The sequence below is a fragment of the Typopeltis vanoorti genome, chromosome 18, assembly GCF_054136105.1.
Source record: "Typopeltis vanoorti isolate ZY-2024b chromosome 18, IOZ_Tvanoo_1.0, whole genome shotgun sequence".
Taxonomy (NCBI): domain Eukaryota; kingdom Metazoa; phylum Arthropoda; class Arachnida; order Uropygi; family Thelyphonidae; genus Typopeltis; species Typopeltis vanoorti.
Window position 1 is genome coordinate 87430333 of NC_143566.1, and position 15579 is coordinate 87445911.

At 34.4% G+C, this 15579-nt stretch overlaps 1 protein-coding gene across 1 annotated transcript in view; it reads right to left on the reverse strand.

Annotated features, from left to right (window-relative positions):
• csul (protein arginine N-methyltransferase 5) overlaps window positions 1–15579 on the reverse strand; it is a 176954-nt gene that overhangs the window by 27857 nt on the left and 133518 nt on the right. The window contains exon 13 of the mRNA XM_090408092.1: window positions 5580–5689. Within this exon, the coding sequence (XP_090264218.1) occupies window positions 5580–5689 (110 nt within the window). The remainder of the gene's footprint in view (window positions 1–5579; window positions 5690–15579) is intronic.

Sequence of the window (15579 nt, forward strand, 5' to 3'; positions counted from 1 at the left end):
GATTTTTTGTGTTTGGAAGTTTGCTTTGGTAATTGGATTGCTTTGATGTGTTTTTGCTGTTTTGTTGGCATAATTTATTAGCTGTGTTGGGTAATTTCAGTTTCTAAAAATCGGTGTTAATTTCTTTATTTCTATCGTGAGATAATTATGTGTAGCTGGAAACCTGTATGCATTTATAAATTGTGTTAGAATGACCGATTTTTTGATAGAATAAGGCGATAAAGTGGAGGTAATTTCCGATATGTGTGGGTTTGTGGAATATTTTTGTTGCTTGTTCTAATTAATGTCAGGTTTAGGAAATTGATGGATTTTTCAGCTCTGTTTCTATAGTGAATTTTAATCTGTTGCTGAAGTTGTTAAGGGATGCTTGTAAAGTGGTGATGCATGTAGGTTCTCCAATGTATAGAATATCCTCCACATATTGGCTGTAAAAGGTGATGCCAGGAGGGAGGAAAGGGCTGAGTAGATGTGATAGAAACAATTCAACTAATTGTTCATTAATATTTTGGCCCATAGGGAGTCCAAAAATTTGATACAGATGTTATTGTTAAATCTAAAAAAGTTGAGATTATTAGTTTTATCAGGTTTACGATATCACTGGGTGTTAATTTTGTTCATGATCCTAGGGTGTGGTCTTCTGTGAGTAATGTATGTATGATGTCTAACATTCTGGAGATGTCCACATTGGTGTATAGTGACGCTGCAGGATAGATTTAGGTTTGTTATTTTTTGAAATAGGTCGTCTGTGTTTTTTTATCATTGATTTTGACTTGGTCAGTAAAGGTTTGAGTAGTTTTACTAAGCATTTTGATAAAAGTGATGTGGGGGTGTTTTTGTATGAGACTATTGGGCATACCGGGCAACCATCTTTATGGAGTTTTAATTTGTCCGAATATATATGGAGTATGTGTGGTGGAGTGTTGTGTTTTTCATTGTTATTTTATCTATCTTGTTTTGGTTTTTTAAAACATGTAGTGTGTTGTTAAATTTGTTTTATGAGGTCAGGGGCGGGGTCATTTTGGACTTTTTGATCATTTAAAATAGCTGTTATTTTGTTGTGGTAATCCGTTTTGTTTATGATGACCAATGAGTCACCTTCGTCTGCTTTAGCAATTATTATATCTGGGTTCTTTTTTAATGATATCAGAGCATTTTGAGGTTTGGAATAATGTTGGATAATATTTTTATTTTGTTATTTAGGAAGTTTATTTTATGAAATATTAGTTCTTTGTTGGGATCTGTTTCTAGTTTGGCTTGGATTTCAATAATAATGTCTTTGATAAGATACCACATGAAAAACTGTTGCATGAACTCTCGATTTGGATCAAGGAAGGTTGACAGACATAAAAAAAAGTGGTATACAGTGAGTGTGTGAATCTGCGAGATTTAAAGTGACCAGTAGTGTACCTCAGGGTTCAGTCCTTGGGCAATTATTATTCAATCTACACATTAATGACATTAGGAAGGGTCTAACAGGAGATGTGCAATTGTTTGTCAATGATGTGAAGATAGGTAGGGAAATTAGGGATGCTACTGATATCCAGCACCTACAGAATGATTTGAATAGGCTGGAAATTTGTACAAACGAAAATAGCTATCAGTTTAATGCTAGTAAGTGTAAAGTTATGCACTTTGGCATGATAAGATTTCCAGTGGCATATTATATTAGCAGGATTATGCTGTGAGCAACTGACAAGGCTAGGGATCTTGGCATCATGGTGAATAGGAATTTGAAGTTCAAAAGTCACATAGCAAAATTTGTAAATGCAACTCAGAGAATAATTGCAATGTTGAAACAAATAATGACATGTAAGAATAAGGAAATAATGGTTGCTGTTTACAAGGACTTGATAAGGCCTCACTTGGATAACTGTGCACCAATTTGGTCTCCTGGGTTCCAAGGTGATAAAGAGGCTGTGGAAGGGTGCAAAGAAGAGTTACAAAGAATAGATTGGAATTATGGGATTCAGATTATAAGAACAGATTGCGAGTATGTGGATTACAGATTCTGGTTAACAGGAGAAAGAGAGAGGTATACAAACTTTTGAATGGGTGTTATAGGATATTGTATGAGGAAATTTTTCGTTACGTGGAAGATGGGGAGAGAATATATAGGTATCCATGGAAGTTAAGTTTGTTCATTCAAGAAAGTGTTAAGAGCTAGGTTTTTCTCTCACAGAGCAATGAGTGAATACATCTAGTGTGAATGAAAATAAGGGAAGGTATGGGAGCTGGTTTGGGTGATGTATAGCCTCCCTCGATGAGTCCTTAACCTTGGAGGTCTCAGATAATAAATCTTACATGGAATGCTCAGTATTGAAATTACTCTGTAAATATTACATTTAGTTTTATTTTTTGTACTTTTTCTAAGCAATTACTACAATATCTAGAACATCTTTCTCTTCATTTTCATGTTATCTCTGATTCCTTTTACAGCACTTTTTCTACCTCTTTTTTAAATAGCTTCCAGAACACTGAACGCCTCTGTGATATTTGTGATCTATTGTTACCAGTCTTTCCCATGACTTTCGTAAGTATGAAGCTAAAATGTGTTGTGGATGTTGACCAGTAGCTGCTCATGTTTTTAAATGTTTAGATGAAAGTGGAAGAATGATGGTAGCAAGTTCAGCACCCATGAAAATATCTAGAAAAGGCATAATGAAGAAAAAGGGGACATTCTAATAAGCAGAATGTCAATGTCTCCTTTTTTTGAAGATCATCAAGCATTCTTAAGGAGGTTGAAACTGGTATTTTAAGGTTAGGCGGATTTGGGATTTATAGTGTCAGTAGTCATGCAAGGTACTAGCATCTTACAGAAAATGACACCAAGTATTTTGGAGGCTGAGCAAGAGGTAATGTGTTTGTGACAGGAAAGGGCAGAGATGTAATTCAGCCCAAAGACATACCTGATTTTAAAAGGTGCTAATTATCATCACATCTGATATACTTCCTCAAGGGTAGTATAGGATAGTGTGATGGTGCTGCATGATTACTAGTTCCCTTTAAACAATTTTCTTTCAAATTAATCTTATTTGTCAAGTCTCCAATACTGTCAGATCTTACATTTCAGCCTTTCAGTGCACTATTAACTACATCGACCCACCTATATCTCGGTCTTCCTCTGGATCCTTTTCCTGTCATCTTGGTTTCAACGTTTTGCTAACCATCCCTCCCATTTCTGAATACTAACAATATCAGAGTTATTTTATAATATCGTCTAATACCTAATTTTCCTCTGAAAACTGGAGTGTGATCCACAAGTTAAAATCTGTTTAAACATTGTGTTATATACTGAAAAAGAGAATTATATATTATATAATTATATAGTATAGTAGAGAATTATATACAGCCTAGTATTTTGGTTAATTTCTCTCTTTGCTCATTCTCCATACAGTTTGTCACACAGAAGTCCCTCACCAAAAATTGCCTAAACAGATGACATATTTCACTTGTTTCATAGGTTCTCCATTGAGAATGCAGTTGATGTTTTTCATGTTCCTGCCCATTTTTTTCAGCTTTTACCTTTTTATTGATAATTTTCATACCAGTTATTTAATTTAGACAAAGTCCTGAAAACTTGTGGATTTATTAAGTATAACCCTGTATGCATAAAATAAAGAACTGTATATTCCTGATTTAATGCTATCCTCCTTCATAAATTATGAATAGCATGCACCCATCTTATATGTGCTATATTCTATACTACCTATATACTTCCACATTCAGACTACTCCTCCCTCCAGGCACGGTCCAGTAAAGTGACAACAGATATCTGTAAACTGGTTGGGAAACATATGTTACCTAACAAGAAGAATCTAACCTTGTCTGGTGAAATGGATATATCAAAAGATAAGGGGAGCTGAAATGAGATTTTTTTTTTTTTTTTTTTTTTTTTTTTAAAGTTGTCATCATTCCATTAAAGGATGGGATGGAAATTAGTATTTAGGGCAGTAGTAGCTGAAGCTCAGGATGTTTGAGCACAGATGAGTAGGAGAAATGGAATGTACCAGTATCAGCAAAAATATGGATGGCATTTGAAATGAGTGAAAGAAGATAGTTAATGTACAGGAGAAAATAGGGTAAGCAATAAAACAGAGTTCCAGGACAATCCTGCATAGGTAAAGAAATCTGAAGGGGAAAGTTCCCTGCATCTGCAGGGTAGATGCAGGGAACATGATGTTCCTTGCATCTACCATGCAGGGAACAACTAGACAGTTTGCTGAGTACACTATGACAGATTTGATCTAATGTCTTGGAAATGTCAAGAGCAACAGGCTTCTTCAGGTCTTACCATGACATGGGTCCAGAAGTGATTAACGTAGACTGGAAGATGTGGTATGGGATCTAAAGTGGTATAAATTAAAGAACCAGTCCCATTTTCTATCCTGATTTTGATATCAGATTTAATATTGCTTTTCTGAATGATGATGAAAAACCTTAAAATTAAAATATGAAGTAAATTATACCTAAAGTATAATTCATTTATATTTTCTTCCTTACTTGTATTTTAAGCTTGAAAAATTGCAATATTAAGGAATTTAGCCTACTTTAAAATACACTATAACTTTGGTACAAGAGTCCTCTGGATATCGTTGGTCGGAATATTTTGGACCCATTGTTCTAGGATGTTTTAAAATTAAAACCTTATTAGAAATATATAATGCTGTATCAATCCCTTCTGACAGTAATTAACCTATTTATGGATTTATTTATTTGTATGGAGTTTCCTCTCTTTTTCTTCCCTGTCCCTATTGGGGGGTAAGTATTTTTTTTTATGGCTGTAGATCCATGTGTGTCCATGGGGCCGGTTTGCCTGCTTGCGGGATGAAAAACGCCAGATAAACTGGCGGAAAAAATCCTACTGCACGCGCCCAAGACCGGCTAACTTGGCTATGGCTGAGGAAGTTCCTCAAATTCCTCACATCTTCGATGGGAATCGAACCTGGGACACTCCTTCCCCAGTCATATGGTTGCGAAGCACACAGCCACTAGGCTAACCGCGTGGCCATTTGTGGATTAAAAAAGCTTAAGCCATATTCAATTACTAAATTAAACAAAAGTGCTCCAAAAACTGAACTGAAAGAAGCTCTCAATTTTTTGGTAACACTTTGCAACAACTGTACTATTAACTTCAAATTCAACTTATTAAATTAAAAATGTAGCACATTTATTAGATGTCATTATAAAACCATAATAAAACTTAAAAACTGCGACAACTATACAAATACTTTCTTTTACAAGACATCAATGACTTACGGTAATTCTAGGAAAATATCAGTTGAGTTTATAATAGTGTACAAGATGAGCATAATTTAATAATAAGTTGGCTTTGCCCTTCCCTTATTACATAACATAAATAACTATCATATGATCATATCTTGCCATGCTGGCATCCTAGAACAATGGGTCCAAAATTTTTTTTTCATTATTTTTTCAAGCTTAAAATGCAAGTAAGGAAGAAAAAGAAGTAAATTATACCATTAAGCATAATTTACCTCATGTTTTAGCAGTATTAAAAATATTTTAATTCTTTAATTTTAAAATGTTATGTAAATAGGAAAATGAACTAACAATCATACCAGAGGATGCTTATATCTTTCTTTCATTAATGCTACTTCACTGTACAGTTTTGGAGACATAACAGGAGCTATATAAGATGTATATGATGCAGGAATGCTAACCCCATCATCTATAAAGGATATTAAAAAAATATTTTTAAAACAAAACACTTTTATTATTTATAACTTTCTATGCATTAAAAATATAATGCATTGAGAATAAATCAAATAGTTTCTAATAATAGGATAGAACTGAATTTCACATAAGTTTTCATACTAATTTTTGGATAACCTGCAATATAAACTTTTAAATCAGATGCCTGTACTATAAAGCAATTGTAGTGTAAGAAGCAATTGCCTTTATATATATTGGGATTTCTCTTAAGGCTGTTTAATGCTAAAAAGATTAAATCAATTATATTTGCAACCACTGAATGCACTCCTCATTTATCTCACCTACAGAGAAGCTGATTCTTTTTTAATCACAAAAAATGGCATAAAATTTAAACAGTTGGAAATCAGTTTTTTTTTCCCAACAATTCATCTGATTATTGAGATGAAAAGTTGGGTAACATAATTGAAAAAAAAAAAATTAAAAAAAAAGTATACACATACACAACCCCCCCACCCACAGTTCCAGGTGTATACAAGGTATCTTGCTCGTATTATAGACAAACAAGGTCAGCTAACATTCATCTTGAACAAAGAAAATATATCCACCACTACAATCATGGCCAGCTGACCATGTCTTGGACACAATGAACAAAAAACCTACAATGCTTCATCACAGCAAATACAAACATGAAAGACTTTTGGAATCAGAGCAGCAGATTTTAAAAAGAAAACAACAAATCTTAATAACTATGTTAATACAAAACTTCCCAAGATTTGGGAAACAGTAACTGCTCCCACAGAACAGCCAAGACTCCAGACAAGTACTACAGAATGTGCCACTCTTAGGATTTAAGGTTTCCAACCTAACATTTCTACTTATTCCTTGTGTGGTTTATATCCATTATTACAATTCTTATATTGTATTTCAGATGATGCCTCTGTGTAATGAAGCTGAAATATTCTAACCATTAAACTGGTGTTTATTTCTTTCACTGTGCATATACATTTTGGAAAATTATGGAGACAACTACTGTGTTTGAGTAAAACTTTAGTTTAATATAAACTAAGACCCACTTTCGACCTTTATATCAAGGTCATCTTCTGGAGCATATATACTATATACAGAAAACAAGCTACACTACAATCTACATGGTTGGTTAAAGTTACTGACCAACTGTTACAACAATTATTGACCTGACCTCTGGCGAAAAAAAAAAAAAAAAAAAAGCTTTCACTGTGCAGTTTTTATTCCGTTAAATATGGATATGAGCTTCACCTGGCATCTAAGCTTAAATACTAACAAACAACTACTAGTATATGGAAGAATTGGATAATCAGATATTGATTTTAATCTCAAAATCTGCAGCATTAACGATGTGCAGAATATTATTGATGAAATCCAGTCAGCTGCATCTCCGAAAGAAATGCAGCTGACTGGATTTTACAGCGATATAGTTGACAGTTGAAGCTCAGAACATATTTATTTGTGCAATTACTGAAAGAAACGCACCCAAATTTTATTACCAATAAATATGTTGTTATTTTTTATTAATTATTTCTATAACAGAAAAGAGAATTTTCACCATAATCCTAATTGCATATCTGGTTCTGGAAAGGATAAACATAAAACCTTTTAGGTAATTAATTTAAAGAAAAATTATTTACAAATAAAATAAAAGCTCAATAACATATTTTCTTATATGACCACTATACTAAACATGTCATATCTCCTCTAGGTAATAACAAACACCTTTCAAGACTACTGTTTCAAATTCACATTAATTTTTTTTCCTAATGTAGTCAAAAAATAAACAGCAAGGCAATTCCATATAAAGTAAATGATTTTTACCTAAAATCAAGAATAATAATAATCATCATCAAATTCCTGACATATACCCTCAAAGAAATACAGGATACGATAGTATTACATGAAAAATTTACATCATTACTAACTTTCTATCTACAATTTTCCTCCAAATCAATTTGTTACCTGTCAAGACTCCAACATTATCAGATCTTATATTTCTATCTTCTAAGGCACATTTTACTGTATCAATCCACCTATATCATGGTCTTCATCTGGATCTTTTTCCTGCCAACCTGACAGAGAACACTTGTTTTGCAAATCTTTCCTCTCCCATTCTGTTTAAGTGACCTGAGATTAGCTCTACTAACACATTCCTGGATGCTGATCCTCACTTTTTAATATGATATAACCATTGATGCCATTAATCTTTCTCAGGACTCTCATATCTGCAGTCTCTAGTCTTTGGTCAAGTGTTTTACTTCTGACCCAGCTCTCAGGTCCATAAGTTAAAATTGGCTTGAATACTGTCTTGTATACAGCTAATTTAGTGTTCCGACTAATTTCTCTCTTATTCCATATAAATTTATTCAGTTGACTTCCCACCATACCAGCTTTGTTGATTCTATTGTCTATTTCCATATTTAATTTACCATCATCACTAAAAATTGACTTTGAAAAAGTATTTGACAAAGTTAAAAGAAACATATTATTTAACATATTAAAAGAAAGACAAATACCAAATAAAATCCTAAAAGCTATCACAAGTATATATGAAAATAATCAAATACAAATAAGATTAAATCACGAGCTATCATATATGAGAGAGATAAACCAAGGGGTCCGACAGGGATGTCCCCTCTCAGCAACTCTTTTTAATATCTACTTAAATGAAATAATAATAAAATGGAATAAAAGGTTACATCAAGGAATTAAACTTTATCCTAAAGTTAACTTAAACACTCTCCTCTTTGCCGGCGACCAAATAATAATTACAAATTCTGAAGATAACATACAGAGAAAGCTATTTTAGATCTAAATGAGATAGCCAAAGATTATGGTATGATAATATCAACATCATCATCAAATTCCTGCCATGTACCCTCAAGGGGTGTACAGAATATGATAGTACTACATGAAAAAAACTACATCATTACTAACTTCCTATCTACAATTTTCCTCCAAATCAGTCTGTTACTTGTCAAGACTCCAACATTATCAGATCTTATATTTCTATCGTCTAAGGCACTTTTTACCGTATCAATCCACCTATATCTTGGTCTTCCTCTGGGTCATTTTGCTGCCAACCTGGCAGAGAACACTTGTTTTGCTAATCTTTCCTCGCCCATTCTGTTTAAGTGACCATACCACCTGAGATTGGCTCTGCTAACGCATTCCTGGATGCTGACAATATCAAGTTCTTTCCTAATATCCTCGTTTTTAATATGATATTGACATTGATGCCATCTGTTCACACCTCTAATCTTTCTCAGGACTCTCATATCTGCGGTCTCTAGTCTTTGGTCAAGTCTTTTACTTCTGACCCAGCTCTCAGATCCATAAGTTAAAACTGGTTTGAACACTGTCTTGTATACAGCTAATTTAGTGTTCCGACTAATTTCTCTCTTATTCCATATGAATTTATTCAATGGACTTCCCACCATACCAGCTTTGCTGATTCTGTTGTCTATTTCTATATTTAATTTACCATCTTCAGTAAAAATCGTGCCTAAGTAGCTGAAATGTTTTACTTGTTCCACAGGTTCTCCATTCACAACACAGTTAACATTTTCAATGATTCTGCCTATTTTTATTGTCTCTGTCTTTTTATTGCTGACCTTCATACCATATCTTTTACAACAGTTACTCAATTTAGTCAGAGAATCTTGCAGTCTTGTAGCAGATTTATTTAGAAGTATAACATCATCCGCATAAAGCAAAGAGCTGACATTAACATCTCCAATTTTGATATCATGCCTAATACCACTTTCCTTCATAATGTGATCCATATAGATAATGAATAACAGAGGGGATAATGTTCATCCTTGTCTCACACCAGATTTAACATTAAACCATCTTCCTGTACTCCCTTCAATTCTAACTGCTGACTTAAAACTCAAATAAAGACTAAGTATAGCTCGATATAATGCTGCATTGACACCATATAACTGCAGTGTATTGAATGGCTTCTCTCTTGGCACCTTGTCATATGCCTTTTCCAAATCAACAAAACTTAAATACAGATCTTTGTTATATTCCCATGCTTTCTCGACTATTTGTCGTAAAGTGAAAATCTGATCCTGACAGCCTCTGTTTGGCCTGAATCCAGCTTGTTCTTCGCCAAGCTTTTCTTCTACAATTCTTCTCAACTGTTTCTCAAGTATACTTGCATAGATCTTGTCAGGAACACTCAGTAGGGAAATACCTCTGTAATTCTCACATTCAGTTTTATTTCCCTTTTTATATATGGGTACTATGAGAGCTCTACTCCAATCATCGGGAATTCTTCCCTCTGTCCAGGCTTTCTGGACTATGCAGTGCAGTCATAAGACTCTCATACCATCATACTTCAGCATTTCTGGTCGAATATCATCTACTCCAGCTAACTTTCCACATTTCAAGCCTTTAATGGCTTTTTCTACTTCAAATATGGATATGTATTCCTGCCTGCATGCCTGGTCAGTGTTTTTTTACCACTGTGCTGTCATCACTGCTTGTTTCATTTAGCAGTTTTTCAAAGTAATTACTCCATACTTCAAGGATATCTTTTTCACCTATTTTCATGTCACCTTTATCATCTCTAACTCCTTTTACAGCACTCTTTCCTCCATTTTTAAGCTTCTTCAACAACCTCCAGAATATCTTACCACCTTCTTGATATTTATTTTCTATATTCTTGCCAAAGTCCTCCCATGACTTTTGTTTAGCTAGTTTTACACAGTGTTTAGCATTCTTGCATTTGTCTCTATATTCTCTAAGAGCACAAGGTGACTTATTTGACAGGAACGTTTGATATGCTTTCTTCTTTTCCTTCACTGCCTCTTTAACTTCCTGTGTTCACCAGGGAGTTCTCAATTTTTTATCCTTGCAGACAACCTCACCACATGCCTCTCTGGCAGAATCAATCAATGTTTACTTCAGAGTTTGCCACTGCATCTCCAAGGTTTGGTTGCTGTTCTCGAACTCTTTCATTTTTTCTTCAATAATCTTTGTGTATTTTAGTCTACAGTTCATGTCTGAGAGCTGCTCAACTTTTATTTGCTTTAAAACTTTCTTACATGTTATTCTTTTCAATATGAAATTCAATTTTATCCTGCTCAAGACTAAATAGTGATCACTTCCAATTTCAAATCCTCTGTACACTCTGGTCCTGCACCAGGGAGAAAACATCACTATCAACAATAACATAGTCAATCAGACTTTTCTTATTCCTAGCCTCTTCTCTCCATGTGAATTTATGCACATTTTTATGTTGGAACATGGTGTTAATAATAACCAGTCCATGTCCTGAGCAGAAATCCAACAGATATTTGCCATGATTATTAGCTTTGCTCTTTTCTCCAAATTTTCTCAAAATATTTTTGTATGTCTCACAATCATTTCCTACTCTGCTATTTAGATCCCCAACAAGGACCAACTTTTCCTTTTTCATTGTGTCAGTTGCTTTTTCTAAAGCCTCAAAAAATTCCTCCACTTCTACCTTAGTAGAACCTTCTGTGGGACCATAGGCACAAATAAGTCTCATTGTCCAGTTCCCCATTCTCATATTTGCCCACATCACTCTACTTGAGACTGACTGCCATTCAAGAAGATTAGCCTTGTATTTTCTGTTGAATACTATGGCTACTCCTACTTTTCCTTGATTGTCATTGCCTGAATATAACATTTTGTATTTATTGCTCAGAAAGATCTCACCCGTTTTGGTCTTTTTTGTTTCAGTCACCCCTATTATGTTGATCTGGTACTTATCTAATTCCTCAGCTAGTTCCATTTATTTGCCATTCAGGCTTCTTATGTTGATAGTACCGATCTTTAACTCTGGTGATGTTGAGTTGGGGTTTGTTTTCAGATTTGTTCCAGTAGCTGACTTTTCGCTGTTCACCCTGGTTCCCTGGCGAAAACAACGGGGGCCTTGTTTAACCGGGCGACGCCCCAGCCGGCATGAAATTTTGTCATGTTGTACCATCATTTTTATTTTGGTTTAACCAATAAGAATACAATTTGGTCATCTAAATCCCGAATTGCCAGCCCATTCTCGTTCGTTCAGTATCCAAGTAGATACCCAACAGGGTGCACCGCGATAAGGTGAGGACTGGACATTAGGTCAGAAGCCCTGGTCGGTTCTCCGCATTCCTTTAAAGGCTATGTGGAGGTCTCCTCTCAGTTATACAGCATTGACCCTTAAGCACCCCGGTATGATAACATCAACAGAAAAATCAAAAACCATGGCCTTTAAAGGACAAGATCCAGCAAGAACTAAAATAGTAATAGATAACAAGATCTTAGAAAGTGGATTCATTTAACTACCTAGGATGTATGATCACATATGAAAATGAAAAAGATATAAACGTAAAAATTGCAAAATATTTAAAAATAACAAGTCTAATTAACTCTATATTTAAACCAAACCTAGTTCAAAAACAAACCAGGCTAAAAGTATACAATACATTACCCCTACCAGTCTTAATGTATGGAAGCGAAATCTGGACAATAAAACAAAAAGACAAACATAAAGTTAACAACAGCAGAAATGAAGTTTATGAGAAAAACTGCAAAGTATACCCTATTTGAACACAAAAGAAACGAAGATATTATGAAATAATTAAACCAAGAACCAGTAATAGAAAAAAATTAAAAAATATAAACATATATGGATGGAACACTTTCAAAGAATGAAAACAGAAAGATTACCAAAACAAGCCTTAAAGTACAAGCCATTAGGGAAAAAAAAAAAAAAAAACCAGGACGTCCTCTTAAACAATGACTTCTAAGGCCGGAACAGGCCATGCTAGGAAATCCTTGATACGCATGATGATGATGATGACTAAATATCCGGCCTAAGTAGCCAAAATGTTTTACTCGTTCTATAGGTTCTCCATTCACAATGCAGTTGATATTTTCAATGTTTCTGCCTATTTTCATTGTCTTGTTATTGTTGCCCTTCATACCATATCTATTACAACAGTTATTCAATTTAATCAGGGAATCTTGCAGACTTGCAGCAGGTTTATTTAGAAGTATAACATCATCCGCATAAAGCAAAGAGCTGTCATTAACATCTCCAATTTTGATATCAAGTTTAATACTACTTCATAATGTGATTCATATAGATAATGAATAACAGATGGGATAATGTACATCCCTGTCTGACACCAGATTTAATGTTAAACCACCTTCCTGTACTTCAATTCTAACTGCTGACTTACAACTCAAATAAAGACTACATATTGCTTGATATAATGCCCCACTCACACCATACAGCTGTAGCATTTTGAATAGCTTCTCTCTTGGCACCTTGTCATATGCTTTTTCCAGATCTATAAAACTTAAATACAGATCTTTGTTATATTCCCATGATTTCTCAACTATTTGTAGTAAAGTGAAAATCCGATCCTGAAAGCCTCTATTTGTCCTGAATCCTGCTAGTTCTTCACCAAGCTTCTCTTCCACCATCCTTCTCAACCATTTCTCAAGTATACTTTGCATATATGTTAAAGATATCAAGCTATTTTAACCCTGGTTTTACTCCATTACCCAAGTAAGGAAACAGACAAATAAGTCAAGTTTGTTCCTACACATAGTGTGAGTCTAACTGACCCACAAGGTAGTGCAAGTCTAGACAACTCATGGTAAAAGTGGAATAAGCTCCGATCACTATTCTTAATAGTTACCCTTAATGCAAAGCCCATCTCCTTGAGGAGATGCATGATGCTATGCATTAAAGGCAAGGGGCCACTACCCAGACCAGTTTCGACCTTTATTGAGGTCTCATCAGTGGGAGCCAGGCTTAGATATACCAAGGTTAAGTAATACAAAGCTTATAAGTATTTTAATGACTTTAATGCATAGCATCATACATTTCCTCAAGGAGATGGGCTTTGCATTAAGGGTAAATATTAAGAATAGTGATCAGAGCTTATTCCATTTTTACCACGAGTTGCCTAGACTTGCACTACCTTGCATGTCAGTTAGACTCACACTACGTGCAGGTGCAAACTTGACTTGTCTGTTTGCTTACTTGGGAAATGGAGTAAAACGAGGTTTAAAATAGCTTGGTATCTTTAACATATATTATACCCAAGGTAAAAAACTTTCTATACTTGCATATATTTTACGAGGAACACTTAGTAGGGAACTACCTCTGTAATTCTCACATTCAGTTTTATTTCCCTTTATATATATGGGTACTATGAGAGCTCTGATCCAATCATCTGGAATTCGTCCAGGCTTTCTGAACTATGCAGCAGCCACGGTAAGACTTTTATACCTCCATACTTCAGCATTTCTGGTCGAATATCATCTACTCCTGCTGCCTTTCCACATTTCAGGCTTTTGATGGCTTTTTCTACTTCAAGTAAGGATATGTATTCCTGACCGAATGCCTGTTGAGTATTTTTTTTTTTACCACTGTGCTGTCATCACTGCTTATTTCATTTAGCAATTTTTTGAAGTAATTACCCCATACTTCAAGGATATCTATTTCTCCCATTTTCATGTCACCTTTATCATTCCTTTATTTTCACCTTTATCATTTATAATTCCTTTTACAGCACGCTTTCCTCCATTTCTGAGCTTCTTCAACAACCTTCAGAATATCTTGCCACCTTCTTGATATTTATTTTCTATGTTCTTACCAGAGTCTTCCCATGACATTTGTTTAGCTAGTTTTACACAGTGTTTAGCTTTCTTCCATTTGTCTCTGTACTCTAAGAGCACAAGCTGACTTGTTTGCCAGGAACCTTTGATATGTTTTCTTCTTTTCTTTCACTACGACTGTAACTTTTGGTTCATGTTCTCAAACTCTTTAATTTTTTCTTGAATGATGTTTGTGTATTTTAGTCTACAGTTCACATCTGAGAGCTGCTCAACTTTTATTCGCTTTAAAACATTCTTACATGTTCTTCTTTTCAATATGAAATTCAATTTTATCCTGCTCAAGACTAAATGGTGATCACTTCCAATTTCAAATCCTCTGTATACTCTGGTGTCCTGGACCAGCAAGAAAATATCACTATCAACAATAACATAGTCAATGAGACTTTTCTTATTCCTTGCCTCTATTCTCCATGTGAATTTTGTGCACATTTTCATGTTGGATCATTGTGTTAGTAATAACTAGTCCATGTATTTGCCATTATTATTAGCTTTGCTCTTTTCTCCAAATTTTCCAAAAATATTTTTGCATGTCTGACAATCATTTCCTACTCTGCTATTTAGATCCCCAACAAAGATCAACTTTTCCTTTTTCATTGTGTCAGTTGCTTTCTCTAAAGCCTCAAAAAATTCCTCCACTTCTACCTTAGTAGAACCTTCTGTGGGACCATAGGCACAAATAAGTCTCATTGTCCAGTACCCCCATTCTGATATTTGCCCAATTTTTGATTACTCAAGTGAGTCTTGGTTCATATACAAAATATTTTACTAATAGAACATGTAATACATTCTAGAATGATTCCTAGCAGATTAATAATAATAACAGGATACAATAATACATGAAATTTTACATTATTAACTTCTTACTAACGATATCCTCCAAATTAGTCTGTTAACTAAGACTCCAATATTGTCACATCTTATATATTTTGATCTTCTAAGCCAGGTGAAATTGCATCAATGTACCTATATCTTGGTCTTCCTCTGAGTCTTTATTCTGCCATCTTGGCATCAAACAATTGCTTTGCAAGTCATGCTCATCCTCTTTAAGTAATCATACCACAAGAGCTTAGCAATGCTCATATACAAGGTAGTCTGAAAAGTTCTAAGCCTCGACCTTAGATGGCAACAATATGGAAGAGTTTTTTTTTTTTTTTCTAAGTTGATACATCTGCCATAACCATCCATGTGAAATTGCAAGTCATTCTATCAAGTAGTTTGTTTTATACA